A 15,172-nucleotide genomic window follows, 5' to 3' on the forward strand; every position below is an offset into this window, starting at 1 on the left:
TGATTCTCATGGCGGTTTCGTGGCCACAGCCTGTGAGCGAAACGCTGGTCACACTTCGGGCACCTAGAAATAGATCTGGCTCTATTGATGTCTACGGTGGATATGTAAATTCCTCGCTCTCTTACTTCTCGAGCCACGTCTTCGGTATCGTCGATCAGAGTGTTGGCAATCCAGCCACTGTAGTTTTCCAACAAGTATGTAGAGATCAAACCTAGCTGAATGCTACAGTCAAGATATTATTCCGACGACATATTACCGTTACCCCATTAAAATTATTTAGATTCAACTTTCAAACCATCGAGGGGAATCCGAATTAAAACAAAACGAGCGAGGGTATCTCCAGTCCATACTCCACCCGGTCTATGACGACCTTCCCTTTCAACGACCATTCTGAAATGAATGTGCTCTCTTTCCGCATTCGATCATGTTATTTTATTCTTTTTTTGAGGGTGTTGAATCATCTGAAAGCAAGGATCGGTATCCGGCTTAGAATTACGCGGTGTTCAATATGTCGCCTAGACTTGCTGGGCTCCGGCGGGGGCCGCCGTCGCAGGCGCGGCAGCAGAAGGCGTCGACTTCTCAGGCAAGTTTCCACCCTGAGGGACACGGCCGTACTGAGTAAAGTACAGGTTCAAAGCGTTGTAGTCCCAGTTCCTGGAGAGCACCAGGAAGATGACTGCACCAAAGGGGATCATGAGGACGTCCAGGATGCCGAAGAAGATAAAGTGGGGAGTGACGCCAATGGTGTTTCCGCCCTCGGAAATACCAAAGGCAATGGGGTATAGGAGCCACAGGAGATTGAAGTAGCCGGCGAGGACATAGTAGTCTCTTTGGGTGCCAACACGCTTCGCCCTGGCACTTCCCTCGCCGCAGGTTGAGGCGGCCATGACTAGATACGCGACGGTGCCGAAGACGAAGAAACCCCACTTGTAGACAGAAGGAGTGTAGGCGGACACCAGGTAGCTGATGACCCAGACCCAGGAGAGGACAATGTGCCAAACGATCGTGGCCCACGAGGAGTTTGCGACGAGACCGAGAAGGATGTTGACGATGGGGAAAGCCACGACCCAGTTGATGTACTTGTTGAAGAAGATCTGTCGTGGGGCACCATTCGAGTCGGCCTGGGTCACAATAGACCAGCCGAGGTTGGAGGCATTGGCGAAGTAGGTGATGGCGCCGACGAGCAGGGCGATGTTCAAGAGGTAGTGGAAGATCTTCTCATTACCTCTGGGCTTGTACGACAGGGCATAGACACCGAGCTGGCGCGTGTTAGCAGAGTCGGGAGAGGCGTGCTCGGGGGACGTACAAAGAAGAACAAGTAGATTGCGACGCAAGCCCAAAGCCAGTCGGAGCCATTGACGCTGAGTTCCTCATATATATTTGGGAGCGGGTTGACGTTGAGTGCGTCATTATCTCTCCTGAGAATTAGGCCCATGACGGCGACTATCCGGATCAAGTGTTGGTAAGGTGGTGTGTATCCTGGAGAAGCTCAATAGACAACCAGGCAAGATTTTGCGTTGGTATCGGAAGGGCTGCGATGGATTTAGTTGGTTGGAATGATTGCAGGATTATGGTACAGAACAGGTCTGTCAAAGGGAGAATATTATGATCATCTTATACTTCTGAACGAGACAAGCGCCCTCCATCCAGTTCATGGCAACATTTGACCGTTGGCCCGGAAGGTGATGGCACAATGTCGTAGCTGCAAGTCCGATACCACCTTGGTGCCCGAACTCGCCGATTGCTGTTCCTGTCTCGCACGCATGGTGCAAACCTGCGATTTGACAATGAGAAGAACCCTGGTACACCCCCGATGAGGCACACAGTCGTGGCCAAGGACATATGGACGGGTTGTTTGAAAGACAGGGTGGATCACAGAAGGTTCTGTCCACCTCGGAAACCGAAAGAACATCTCGTTGTCAGATTCTTCAAGTCAGGAGACCTACCTTGTCTGGCAAAGCAAGGCGAGGCAACCAGGACGTGCAGAGTAATCATGAGCGCCAGGGGCATCATACTCTGCCGAGGGGCACACTGGGCCGAGATCTCATTTCGTTTGTGACTTGCCTCCAATTCGATGGCTGAGATGAAAGCGTGGCGGGGAAAAGGGGGGTATTGTCGGGAAGTGATCGGTCGAGGATGAGATCATTAACGGCTTGCCAGGATTGGAGATTATGTGAGCGCCAGCTCCGCCTATGCCGGAGACCATTCCGGTACATGTTCACGGGTGTATCTGGGAAGACGCCACATGAGGAGGGTGTGGGTATCCGGTTCGGTAAGGAAGAGAGCATCAAATCATGCACCTAATCATTCTCCTCAAAGACAACTTCCCATTCCTTATTCCAGTGAGCTCAATGTGCAAAAGCCACGCCGCCGCCCACCGGCTGGCCCTAGCCTCGTACATCATCTCGACGCAAACATGACCGACGTGTCCCGGGATCGATGCGTTTGAGTACTGATCTCTGCTGACTGCATGTAGCGTACATACGCCCATACGCCATCCAGACGTCCCGATGATCAAACGAAGCTTGCTCACCCGTTATGTAGCGGCCAATGCCGGCAGCCGAACAACGAAAGGGAAGCAAGTGCCGGCCGGGGAACATGCACAGACGAGCCGTTCGCCGACCCTCCTCCACTCGCAGCCCAACGAGGCCCTCCTTGTCGAAGTCAACAGCGCAAGATGCAAGAAAGGGTGACCTGGTGGGCCAACGACGCCGCCGGATGGAGCAGATGGTGGATGTCACCCTTGCTCCGCAAAGCTGCAGAACGCCTCTGTGTCTCTCTCTCTCCCTCAACGTCAATGCCGAAGGCTAGGTAATGTCGTATCTGTAGGTCAAAAATCGCTTCTCTATGAGGGTGAAAACGATAATGTTGACGTAATGAACGGCCAACGTCGGCGATCTAGACACCACTTGGCGTGACTCAGAGCCTTTCAGGGCCCGGCCCGGCCGAGGCCGCCATTAGACTTCCATACCTTCGCCTATACGATGGCTAATAATGAGGGCCACAGCTCAATGGGTGTCATCACATCGGCATCGACTAAAGGCTCAAGCAGTATACAATAGTAAGTCATTCGCAAATGATACTCCAAGCAACGCCGCCGTCGTGTGAACCCAAGGACAAGAAAGAAGAAAAATAAAAAAAGGAAATGAAAATTGAACGTGTCGCTTCATTGGTTACTGCCTACCTGCCTACCTACCTCTGTCGAGCACTTATACAAGTAAAGAAGCTGGTAGAAGATGTCCCGAACCAAGGTATCCAATAGTATTCACGTACGTACTCATCTCGTGATTTCCAGAGGCGTCTTGCGGTGGCCCCAGTCTCGAGATGGAGGGTTGATGTTCCCTTGAACCACAAAACCCGTCCTAGTCACACTGCCCACCGTCTCGTAAGCTGGCGCGCAAGCCCACTTGGGAGATACTCCTAAACTGTCTATTATGGTAGTCCTTACGAAGCAGCATCATGCTTCATCTAGAAACGTCGCAAATCCGTGCTCTTGTCGTCCAGGGAGATCCATCAGCCTGCACTCGCGATGCTGTCGGTTACCAGTACCCTTGTTGTAAAGTGGTTCCTCACCCCTCCCCCAAGGAGGGGGGCATCGTACCACCAGCAACATACCAAACCCTGTGCCGAGCGACCCCGGCCGTCGATCGTGATCCGGGTCGGACCCCTGTCCGTACGCCGTACCGCCCACATCCTCATTGAACCTATAGTGGACCCCCGGCCACTATCCGTACTTTATTCTTGACCTTTGTTCTTTTCCAGAGCTTACTGTTCCTACCACCATCATCGGATCACATGAGGGGTGAGCCCATCCGCCGCTTCCGGGAGACAGGCGAGGTTGGCCCGCAGGGTTCCGGTCCTCGACAATCCTTGAAGCACGTCTGGTCAACCCGTGTTTGTACTTGATTCATCATGTACTGTTGTACCGTGTGCCGTATCCCTACAGCAAAACAAAACTAAAAAACTCCATGTACATCTATATCATACATGCATGAGACCCTTTCAACCGGCAGCACCCCCGGCTGAATCGCCGTCTAGTAACTGCTGACCTGTTTCATCTGCCACACCGCGCTCTTAGCCCGCTCCCGAACGTCCAGTTCGCAATCGTCTTCTAGTCCCTCCAGCTTGGTCAAGAAACCTAACTTCTTCAATTCGTACGCCCGCTGGGCACACGCTCGCGTATCGCTCTCGTCGTCCTGCCATGTGAGGTTGCTGATTAGGTGGCAGAGGGCAACTCGCACCTCCTTATCCTTACTATTGAAGTGGTTCGCCAGCAATTTGAGCAAGTCCGTTTGAGCAATCACCAGCTGCCGATGGCGCGGGATGCTGGCCGCCATGTGGACTAGGATGAAAACCACCGCCTCGATGATCTTGGCCTGTGGGTAGAGCACCCGGGTCTCGCGTGCCGACCCCGCGGACCGTCTCGACGTTGGGTGGAGGACCTTGGCCTGCAGCTTCCTGGCGAGTATGTCGAAGAATCTATCCTGGCCGAGTTCGCTGAAGAGGTAATCAATCATCTCCGTGGTGTCGCTGGGCGATTCGGAGTTTGATCCAGAGCCTGCCGCCCCTATCATGTTCCGGATAAAGTCGAGACCTTGTTCCTGGATGGCGAGGTCATCGTTTCGCGCTTTTCGTAACGGGTTGATCTCAGCCTCGCGAAGAGCTGCTAGCCTGGCTTCTGCCTGTCGTAGTTTAGCCGATCGCTTGCCATCTGCGTCTTGTGGCGGCATCGTCGAGCTTATCCATGACTTGGACAACGGGTCTGCCTGGTCCATTTCGATGTCGCCGTCCATGTCGTCCCCGCTGTCCACCGCATTCTGCTTGTCCATTTTATATCTCGCGAGGAACAGTGCGTCGTCTTCCGTGTCGTCACAGATGAGCTGCACCAGCCAACCAGACTCGAGCTCCTCCAAGCAATGCTTCTTGGTCTCCGGGTCAACTGCGTGGACGAAATGCTTCAATGCCCAAAGGGCATTGAGGCGTAGCGCGGGATTGAGGGAATGCGCATGCTCGCACAGAATCTTCATGACACCCCTATCGGCCAGAACCTGCAATCATCAGCTTCATTCATGCTTTTCGAGACGGGGCCTCATCTTTGCACTTACCTCCCTCATGGGGCTGACCTCGGTGACCAAATTGCATATCGCTGCAGTGGCGGCAATTTGAACATCTGCGTCGGGATGTCTGAGGAACCGGAAGAGAGGGACTGCCACGGCGTAGTCCACCAATGATGTTCTGAGAATGCTTACAGACCGCGACAGCATTCTGACTGCGTGACAGCCCGCAATCAGCACCGGCAACGGATTGCTGCCGTACCCGGAGTTATGGTCAGATGAAGATCCATCGCCCACGGGTCCATCCGGTTCGTTGGGTTTGCTGCGGTCCTTGGGATTTGACGGCTTGCCAGGCGTAGGCGAGAGTGATTGCACAATGTGAGCGACGACATCCTGCTCCACGAAAGCTTTACGATACTCGTCCTTGCCGGCCGCCAGAGCGCCTATCGCTTTTAGAGCGCTTTCGCGCATCCTTATTCTATGAGCTAGGAGCGGCGGCTGCCCTTCTGGCCCCAGAGCACATGAGGGAGATGTGTCTTCCGCCTCCATGGCGTGGTCCACTTGCGGCGACCAAACCTTGGCGTACGCCGACGCTGGAATCGGCTCGTACGCATCCTTGAGGAGCTTGCTGTAACATTTGACGGCTCCGCAATCGAAAGCAGCCTTCTGGAGCGGCTCGCTGTCCGTGATCATTCGAGCGAGTATTGCTGGCGTCTTCTCCAGCATTGCCCACCTCAATGCCGTATCCGCATCGACAAGGGGCGACTTGACAATGGGTGGCGCTGACTGAAGTTGGTCCAACATATCCATGAGCACAGGGACGACCAGTAACCCAAGGCTGGCTTCTCTCAAGCACTTAATGCCGAACCCAGACCGGAAGAGCGAGGTGAGAAGGTTGGCGGCCATCAACCGTTCCATATTCTGCCGTGACCTGACCAAAACAATTAACCAAGGAATGAGAGGGCTCTCTTGCTCCTCTTCGGGCTCCCCTTCGTTACCAAACAGCTCGAACCGGGAAGCCTCCCAGACGGAAGCCGTAGAGGTGTACTTGGTCGCCGCTGAGCGAGCCCGCTCTCGCGCTTCGGAGGAGCCCAAAGCAGGGAAATGCGATTGCTGGGAACCAGAGACCCGGCCTTGGTGGATAGGGACGGCAGGAAGCAGATAGTCTACGGCACTGAGACTTTGCTGCCGTGCAAATCCCAGGCCGCTAACATCAAGAGAGTTCCAGGGAGCCCTGACTTCCTTTGATGGCGTAAACTTCATAGCGGGAAAGATGGCCATGATCGCCGGGGAGCACAGCAACATGCAAGCTCTGAACCGAGAGTCTGAGATTATGGTAGCCAGTGCCTCCAAGATCGGGGCCAGAGTAGAGCTTGACGGTGCGGGCTCCGGGATGAAGTCAGACATTCGATCCACCCGGCCGAGCACCTCGGCGTACGGGATGACATGCCCTAGGGCGACGGCGATGCTCGCCAGCCGCGTTGCGAGTGAATCGAGCACTCCTTGGCTTGCCATGGCGAGTTGATGCCTCTCGTCCCGACATGACTGACTGATTATGTTCGCTACCAATATTACTTGTGTTTGTTGCTCGGACGTGGTAGATGTACTGGATAATATGCTGTTGAAGGAATCGATGTGCTCAGTAGCAAATATGGCTTCGGCCAAAGCCTGCGTGTCCACCGGAGAGGTCGGCTGCGCCAGAGCGGCGGCTTCGATGATGTTGAGCAGAACACGTAGAGCAGCCGTAACGAGCAAGGGAGCGTTCGAGACGGGGCAAATGTTGTCTAGCACAGCTGGCAGGGCGCCGGCAACGAGAAGAGGTTCGACAAAGGCGGTGCCACCTGGAACAGACCTCAGTCAGTAGGCGGTAGGGGAACCATGGCAGCGAGACGAAGACATACCGTTGGCGAAGCTCGCCAGCAGCTGGAGCGCCTGAAGTCTCACATTCTCCTCCTCGCTCACATATCGGGGGCTGGCACCGGGCCGAGTGTCCTTGCCGTTGACCTTGGCTGGCGATCGGGCAGCATTGAGTATCTGGACGATGGGGTTCAGGGCGCCCAGCCCAGCCCACATCTCCTTCTTCTGTGCATGCCCGACGATATCGTTCTTAAGCGCCCGTAGCGCACCCGTCTGCTCGGCGTAGCTCCTTGCACTCAATAGTTGCGAAAGAATCGGGAGATTCGACGAGCGCGTCATGGCGATATTTCGGCGGGCGGCTTGATATGGTATGTAGAGGGGAGCTTCTGTTGTCTGCTATCGTCTTTCGGCCACGGCGTCATGTGCTTGCAAGGACGAAGTGGTGCAGCTGTGGCAATGGATCTTGCGGGCGTCAGAGGTCAAGGTCCATGCAAACGGTCAATGAGAGGGCAAATGTGGGCTGTGCTCCGTAGACAGGCGTGGCCAGGCGTTTCCCAAAGGCGTGTGGCAATACCCGACGACCTTGATTCGTAAATGCTATCCAAGAGAGTCGAGGGGGTTGGGTCGAGAATCGAGGATCGTCCCTCTGGAAACAAAAGGAACCGAAGATGGATATCGTCCACGAAATAGATCGCGGATGATCACGTCGGGACCGATGGTTTGGGCAACTGGGCGACTGGGAGACTATCGGCTGTTGGAAAACCTGGGGTGAGGCACGTGCGTTCTCTACCTTATATCGCAACCGGCCGGTTTCAGGATTCTCACATGCTAAGGTAGGTATGTAGGTAGCTGAAGCTTGGGGGAGAGCGACCAGTGTCAGTGTAACAGCGCTGGAGGTCAAGGAGGTTGTCGATCAGACCATGGCATTGCATGCAAGAGGAATCTCGCTAATCAAATTGATTATGCAAAGGTTTCTCGAATAGTGACGGGACCTCAACGTCTGGTAGAAGCTTCACCTGGTTGTATTGCACCTGCCTAGGTAGACAGCGGGCAACGCAGCGCTGGAGTGGAGGTAAGGGGCCGCCATGCGGCTAAACCCCTGCTTGGCTGTCTCTGCCGTGTTGTCTCCTTCCACCAACGTCAATCCGTACTTGTCATGACTTACAACTTTGGGAAAAGGAATCTTTGCCAAATAAGCCGACTTACTAGTGCTTGTTCAGCTTCATGGGCCCCCCCCTCGCTCCAGATGCCCAATTTCTAACAACTGCTATACATATCAACAAATTTCTGACTGCGCCGGAAAGCGGCTAGAGCACCCGACAAATGCAGCATAGACTACCGCAAGGCCTTTGTTGAGCACGCAACTTGTGGCGGCTCGACGTGTCGTGAAGGGGGCGAGCAGCTTGTTGGGTCTATTCTAATGATTGATGCCCGGGCCGTCCGTGTCGGACTAACCTAGTGAAATCAATAATATGCTGAAGACGACAAGACATCACTGACTCCCTGAGCGGTCGGTAGCGACTCTTTCTTCATTGTGTCAGGAACATTGACAAACAGATAAACCTTGGATGCCAGAGGGAGGAGTTTATGAAACAGCCCCTCTTATTCCAGTATGTGATTGTTTAAAAACCGATCACAAGGGACCGGGCACGGTTCTAAACATCAGTGTAATCGCAGGCCGCCATGCAAAACCGCGCTCGCAGCAAAACTATATAACATGATTGATTGCCAGGAACAGCAAAATCAATTCTCCCGATGCGAGGGTCGAACTCGCAGCCTTCGGATATCATCAGCAAGGCTCGCGGAGAACCTATAGCTAAAAGTCCGACGCTCTGACCAATTGAGCTAACCGGGAACTCAACCAACATTCGGAAATTTTGATGCTTTGCATGTCTTCTCATAGGTAGGGCGGGTAGCTAGGTGAAGCCAGCAGTCAAGCTTCGCCAGAAATGAGAACGGACCGCCTCCGTTACAATCACGGTTGTGCGTCTGTCCTACGAGTGTGTATGACTGGCCGGCTACCTACGTACTCTCGAAACGGTCGTTATTGCAGGTATTCGGCTGTAGACAAGAGCAGTACATGCAGCGTCGATGCCGAGTAAAGAAAAAAGGGCAAAAGTAGCCATCGTTAAGCCAGATACCTACCGCATTCCACATCGAATAGTTTTAGTTGCTTCAAAGGCCTCCTAGTCAAAGTGTACTAAATAGAGAGGACCTATACTCTACATTTGCAGGACCAAGGGGGTCTACGGATGCTATCGGAGGTAGACGTCCATTGCCAGGACATTAACCTGTCGTTGATATCTAACCAATATGACGCCCGGGAACAACGCGAACCGCCTATCGAAAACCGAACCAGCTCGGTGACACATGTACCACGGCGGCACAGTCGTAAAGATGAGGGGTAGATGTTCTGGCGCAAGAGAAGTGGCAATTGACGAATGGCCCACGGCATACGATAAATAGAGGACAGAAAATATCGCAGTGGTAGAGGGCTGGCCCCCCATACGGCGTCGAATGCGCCCTCGTGTATACCTGCACATTGAAGCCGAGTCAGGCGGGCGGATAGACAGACCTGTCCAGAGAGGTTCTGTTGGAGCAGGCCTGGAACTAACCGGCTCGCCGGGGACCCTTCCCGATGTACGATGCCGAGCCTGTATCAGTCACTCCTCCTTCAAGGGAGGCAGAGCCCGAGCCGCCCCAAACGGCGCTTGCAGTCGTCGATAGGCCTCGCCCCAGCCAAGACCTTGTTACCTAGCATATGCGTAAGAGGGCACTTGGTTCGCGGAATCGCTCCAGCTAGCGGTAAAATGGTTGCAGCACCGGCCCCAGAGCAGCCTTAGCGGCATTCCTCTCGGTGTCCCAACCCAGAAGAGCGGCCCCACCCCCTTCTGGATATTGAATCATAAGAACGAGAGGGCATAAGGGCAGGCAGCGCTGCCATTGATAACGGGATTGGAGGGACGTTCGAACAAAAATGGCACGGTTCGGATGTACCTGAGGAGAAGGAGAAGAAGAAGAAGAAGAAGAAGAAGCAGGCCAGAGTGACAGTGAAACACAGTACTTGTATCTTCCCCACTATCCCACAGCAAGTGCACCGATGTAGTTAGCTAGCTGCCTAGCTAGTAGTGCAAGACTTGGGCTGACCGCAGAGGGCGCTCCCTCATCCCTTTTCATGTCCCACGGCATACACAGATATGCATAGGTAGGTATGTCCAACCATGCTAGTCAACATCCATACTGGCCAGGCGGTGCATGGGTAGGGCAGCGGACTGCTCCTACGGGCACTTCCGAGATGGGTACCTAAGGAGATAGGTGGTTAGTGTATCCGTAATTCATTCCAACTCCCTCTCCGATACTGGAGACCATCAGATCATACCCAAGGTACATACAGTAACCATAACACATAGGTAGACATACAGTGACTCGTGGCGGTGTCCTTACTCGTCTCAGTCCACTTTCTTTCTCTTTTTTTTTTCTTTCTTTTTCTTTGCTTCTTCTCCTGTTCTTCTCCATGGCCTCGTGTTGTTACTCCCTTGCTCTGGTCACCTTTTGCTGTTGCTGCTGATGCTGCTGCCGGGGCCGCTAGTACATGATTGATGCCGAACTGCCGTCCAGACAGACTCTGGCCAGTCTCGGTATCTTGGCCAGGTTTTTTGCCCAAGGGCAAGGGGGTGGCAATACCGGAGTTCGCGCAGTAGCGTCAGTCTGTCGGATCCATCACGTCCACCAAGTCGGCAACGAAGAGCCCCTCCTTTGCCGATTTTTCGGCCGTGTGCCTGTGTCAATCTGATCTCAGCTTTTTGGCAATCTGCAAATCTGGACCTTCCAACCGCCGCCTTACATCACATACCGCGTGCACCACACGCTGCACGGCCATATCTTATCCCGCCTCAATCTGCCTAAATCCTTAGCTTTCTCACGGTAACTTCCCAGCTCGTCGCCGGTCCGCTCTCTCTGCCGCCTGCGAACCCACGATGCGCCCGGGACCATGTTGACAACATCTCCCGTCGTCGCCGGTTCCGCCAATGCCTCGCCCAACAGCTTCCACTATGTCCCTACGCGACCCTCCCCGCACTCGTCTCCTGCCCGGCTTTCGGCCCCTTTGCCGCGGCGGCACTCTGCCTCCAGATCTTCTCCGTCCGCCTCAATGACCTCACCCTCCTCTCAACCACACCCGCGACGTTATGTAGCTGTCGACGCCGGTACCCAGTATTCCCCCATGGAGTCTCCGGCCCAGCAGCGCGCAGAAAATGTTCCTGCTGAAGCCACCAACGACCCGCGCGTTTCTGTGCCCGCGACGCCTGCCGAACCCCCACCAGCGCCGCGTCCACACCCGATAGACCAGTCGGCACCGCAACCGCCGCCCGGCACACAATGGAAACCAAACCCGCAAACGCAGGTCGCCGTGGCGCCCGCCATCCGCGAGGCCTCGGCCACTATTGCGTCGCCTGGCAAGCGACGAAATTCCCAGGACCCGGCCGTCGCACAGGCGGCGAGTGCATCCGCCGCGGGCGAGTCGTCGTCGTTGTCGTCCTCCTCGAGCGCGGCTAAGCGCCCCAAGCCCGCAGCTGCCCCCCCGAAAATCTTGCCGCAGCGATACGAGTTCTGTGTCGTCGAAGATATGGTTGTCTTGATATCGCACATGCTCTCCGAGCTGATTGAAACTAATGACGCGCTTGCCCTGCGTTCCGGGAGCCTGACCCGGTTCCACTCGAGGTAAGCAATGTCCTCTCCCCTCTTTGCCCTCATGCCTTGTGATGTTGTAGTGCTCACCAACCTTTTGGGCAGAACCGCACCGAGCATCTCGGTTCTTGAATATCTCAACAGACTAGCAAAACATGCGACGCTGACGCCGCCTCTGCTACTATCCATGGTCTACTATATCGATCGTCTATGCGCTTTATACCCCGAATTCACCATCAACACACTTACCGTTCATCGCTTCTTGATAACAGCAGCCACTGTAGCAGCCAAAGGCCTGTCAGATCTGTTCTGGAATAACACGACGTACGCGCGGGTTGGGGGAGTGAGGGTCGCCGAGCTCAAGCTGTTGGAGCTCGAGTTTCTCTACAGGGTGGACTGGAAGATTGTTCCGAACCCCGAGATCCTTGTGGCGTACTATCGCGGCCTCATTGAGCGCTGTCCGGGCTACGCACTGCAAGAGGAGGATGCGGTTGACGAAGCTGATGATTCCGACGTGATGGACGACGGCGGCTCGACGGAAATTTCTGATGAAGCATGCGACGACAGCGGCGACTTGCCGGACGAGGCGAGCCCAGCCAAGTCGCCGCACGGCGAAGGTGCAGGCCCTTCACAGGCTGCATAGACAGCTTTTATGAGGAAGGCGTGTTTCAGTCATCATTCTGATTTTAAAAAATGGGTGGGCATTACTGCTGCCTCAAGAAGCATGGTTAGACGGCGTTTGGACATGGGGGAAACGTTTTGTTTTATTCAAATATTATGAGTGACAGCGTCAATGAAATACCAGTGTTCTTCTGAAATGTTTGCAGAATACGCACCACTTGATTTGGAACATTTTGGAACATTTTGGAAATGTCATGCTTTGAGACCTATTCTTATCTTTTGCCGAGGCGTGTTCAATAGCGAGCAGATTGACAATTCGACTCTCCAGCCGTGGCGCGCGCGCGCGCACGCACACAGGGCAATCAGCCGAGCTAATCCCGGCCTCTAGCAAGGTGACCCCCGTCGAACCTCTCTGCTGTCATTCACCATTCAACGTCACAACCTCGTCCGCAACCCGGATCTCCCCCCTCAACAAACCTGCAGCTGAGGCCAGAGCGCGCGCGCACACATATACACATATACACGAACGGGTCATACATTACAAAGACATCCCGCAACCATGCGCGCGACCACCCTCCTCTCGGCGCTCTTCGCAGCGACCCTCGCCGCCGCCGAAACGCGCCTTGCAAAGGTCTACATCGAACCCGTCTCGCCCACACCGCAGACGCCTGTCCTTCTAGCCGAGGTTGAGTACGACGCCAAGCAGCCCGCCGACGCCAGCGTCACCTCCTTCGAGGCGCCCGACCTCGGAGCCGGCGCCAACGACAGCCCGGCCCCTAAGCTCGTCCGCATCGGCGTCTTCGACCCCTCAACGTCAGAGTGGACCTCATCTGTGTCTGTGGCGTCGACGGAGAACTTTGCCAAGGGGTACGCGCCCAACATCATACTCAACGTGGACGGCGTCTCGGGGGACGTCGTGGGTGCCGGGCTCAAGGGCGTACGGATCGATGCGGGTGCGACGAGGGATTTCGGCCCGCAGGCTGTCGTGCGGGTCGGCGTGCAAGGGAAGACGCCCGAGCTGAACAAGCCGATTGTTCTGAGCCCCGAGGGTAGGAAGGTCGTCCAGGAGGAGAAGCCGCTCTGGTTAAAGTATGTTGAATCCATCCCGCAAGCGTCGGCGGTCTGGAAAGCGGGAGAGGAGCTGCTAACGTTTGTGCAGGTACTGGTGGGTGATTGCCATTGTCGTGCTGATGACGGTTACGGGTGGGGGAGAAGGAAAATAGAGGAGAGCCATGACGAATACCCAATGGATGATGGTTTGCGTTCTTCACTACCGCATGTGTTCCCTTTTGGGCATCGAAGTCTGGCAGACGCACTCATGACTCTGCCCTGTTGCACAGAAACGGTGACATTTATGAGCCATCAGTGACCTGGGCCTGAAGAAGTTGCACACAGCACTCTACACCTGTCTCTTCGGCAATGGGCACTGGAGTCGGTGTCACGTAAACGCAAATGGCCTGCCAACTGTGAAGCAGCTGTTCGATAAGTAGTCCCTGTTCGGTATACTATTAACGACTTCAATGCTGCCTCTCACGAAATAGGGCTCTCCCTGTCACTGAATGAGAGTTCCTCGCCGGATGGTTAAACATGAGTTATTGTAGCGGAGTATAAGTACTGAGGTAAGTAGTCGGCAGCTGAGCGTCTCTTGCCTGGACTCGTCTTGGATAATTTCCAGTATGGAGGCGCCCGTAGCTAGGTAGTTTACTCTGGCAGGCAGGAAGGAGCGAAGGTGGCACGTGCACAAAGGCTTTCAGCGCGCCAGCACTATAAGAGACTAGCGTTGTTGCCCAGAGACACCTGCGCAGTCGCATGCACACCACAAATGCCTTGTACAGTCTAAAAAGTTGGGACCTGGACCCGGGAAGGTACGATCGAACTCTTAAAACCATCGCCTGCCTGCAAGGCTTTGCCTCCACTTTCCATTCTCAACCTTCACCCACCTACATCCACCCCCAACTATCTCTCCGCCACCACAACCATCATCCCTTCTTTATTTTCTGTGACAGCGTCTTACGTCGATCAGCTTCTGCGCAAATTCAACCACACAACGCACGAACGAATCCCGACGAAACTCTACACAATGGCCGCCGAGAACGAGAACGTCGCTGCTGGCGTTTCTGAGGAGATCAAGGGAAAGGGCAAGGCTGTTGCCGGCGAGGAGCCCATTGAGAAGAGCGACCCCATGGAGGAGGACGAGGAGTCTAGCGACGAGGAGGAGAACGCCGAGGTATGTAGATAAAGTCGCCGACACCTTTTACCGTTTTGCGTCGAAGCTAACGTCATCACGACAGGTCGCCGAGCCTGGTAGGACGAACCTGCCGTCTTGAACTGCATTGCAATCTTGTGACTGACACGCCGTGACTATAGTTGAGGAGGAGGACGGCATGGAGGAGATCGACCTGAACAACATCGTCGAGGGCGGCCGCCGTACCCGCGGCCGTGTCATCGACTTCGCGAAGGCTGCCGAGGAGAACCCTGCCGAGGATGAGGATGACGACGAGGACGACGACTTCCAGGCCCCCGACGATTCCAGGATGGATGAGGATTAAAGCAGCGAGCACGTCTTCTTCCTCCAGCCGTTCCACACCTTTACATAGGGAGACGGCTTCTCATCATGACAGTCATTGGGGAAATGGCAAAAGGCACACTTTATGCGCATGCGAAAAACACGGAAAATGGGGATTACACAAAAGTTTTGAGAACCCAGGGCTTTGGTACCGATTTGCATGCCCTACATCGTCGATGACAAGGACTTGGTGGTGGTTGGACATGTGATTTTGAGCCGGTGGGGGTCTTGCTCTCGAAAGGTATGGAGACGGGTTGTTCAGTCGTCTCGTCCGGCCCGTTATTTTGGTTGCGTGGGACATCATCTGTTCTATAGGCTGCCCTGCCTCTGATGTCGCCATGTTGACTATGAGTGCCATGGAAATGAAGATTGTGCAACATTGGATGGA

The 15,172-nt window shown here is 54.7% G+C and overlaps 5 protein-coding genes and 1 non-coding gene across 6 annotated transcripts; 3 read left to right on the top strand and 3 right to left on the bottom strand.

The window, feature by feature from the left end:
- Positions 1 to 515: 515 nt before the first annotated feature.
- On the bottom strand, positions 516 to 1,435 carry GLRG_07375 (uncharacterized protein; the record flags this gene model as incomplete). The annotated part of the gene is made up of 2 exons (XM_008098060.1): positions 516 to 1,259; positions 1,307 to 1,435. 2 exons carry the CDS (start codon positions 1,433 to 1,435, stop codon positions 516 to 518), a joined length of 873 nt encoding a protein of 290 aa, XP_008096251.1.
- Positions 1,436 to 4,034: 2,599 nt separating this feature from the next.
- Positions 4,035 to 7,250, bottom strand: GLRG_07376 (armadillo repeat protein; the record flags this gene model as incomplete). The annotated part of the gene is made up of 3 exons (XM_008098061.1): positions 4,035 to 5,048; positions 5,106 to 6,895; positions 6,956 to 7,250. 3 exons carry the CDS (start codon positions 7,248 to 7,250, stop codon positions 4,035 to 4,037), a joined length of 3,099 nt encoding a protein of 1,032 aa, XP_008096252.1.
- A 1,410-nt stretch (positions 7,251 to 8,660) lies between these two features.
- On the bottom strand, positions 8,661 to 8,766 carry GLRG_13183. The gene has a single exon. It is a non-coding gene; the product is annotated as a tRNA-Lys (tRNA).
- A 2,136-nt stretch (positions 8,767 to 10,902) lies between these two features.
- GLRG_07377 (cyclin) lies at positions 10,903 to 12,240 on the top strand (the record flags this gene model as incomplete). Its single annotated transcript, XM_008098062.1, has 2 exons — positions 10,903 to 11,630; positions 11,703 to 12,240. 2 exons carry the CDS (start codon positions 10,903 to 10,905, stop codon positions 12,238 to 12,240), a joined length of 1,266 nt encoding a protein of 421 aa, XP_008096253.1.
- Positions 12,241 to 12,777: 537 nt separating this feature from the next.
- On the top strand, positions 12,778 to 13,441 carry GLRG_07378 (uncharacterized protein; the record flags this gene model as incomplete). The annotated part of the gene is made up of 2 exons (XM_008098063.1): positions 12,778 to 13,307; positions 13,378 to 13,441. 2 exons carry the CDS (start codon positions 12,778 to 12,780, stop codon positions 13,439 to 13,441), a joined length of 594 nt encoding a protein of 197 aa, XP_008096254.1.
- Positions 13,442 to 14,298: 857 nt separating this feature from the next.
- Positions 14,299 to 14,767, top strand: GLRG_07379 (histone chaperone domain CHZ; the record flags this gene model as incomplete). The annotated part of the gene is made up of 3 exons (XM_008098064.1): positions 14,299 to 14,445; positions 14,510 to 14,522; positions 14,586 to 14,767. The coding sequence occupies 3 exons, from the start codon at positions 14,299 to 14,301 to the stop codon at positions 14,765 to 14,767; spliced, it is 342 nt and encodes a 113-aa protein (XP_008096255.1).
- Between the last annotated feature and the right edge of the window lie 405 nt (positions 14,768 to 15,172).

This window comes from Colletotrichum graminicola (genome assembly GCF_000149035.1).
Source record: "Colletotrichum graminicola M1.001 genomic scaffold supercont1.30, whole genome shotgun sequence".
Lineage (NCBI taxonomy): Eukaryota > Fungi > Ascomycota > Sordariomycetes > Glomerellales > Glomerellaceae > Colletotrichum > Colletotrichum graminicola.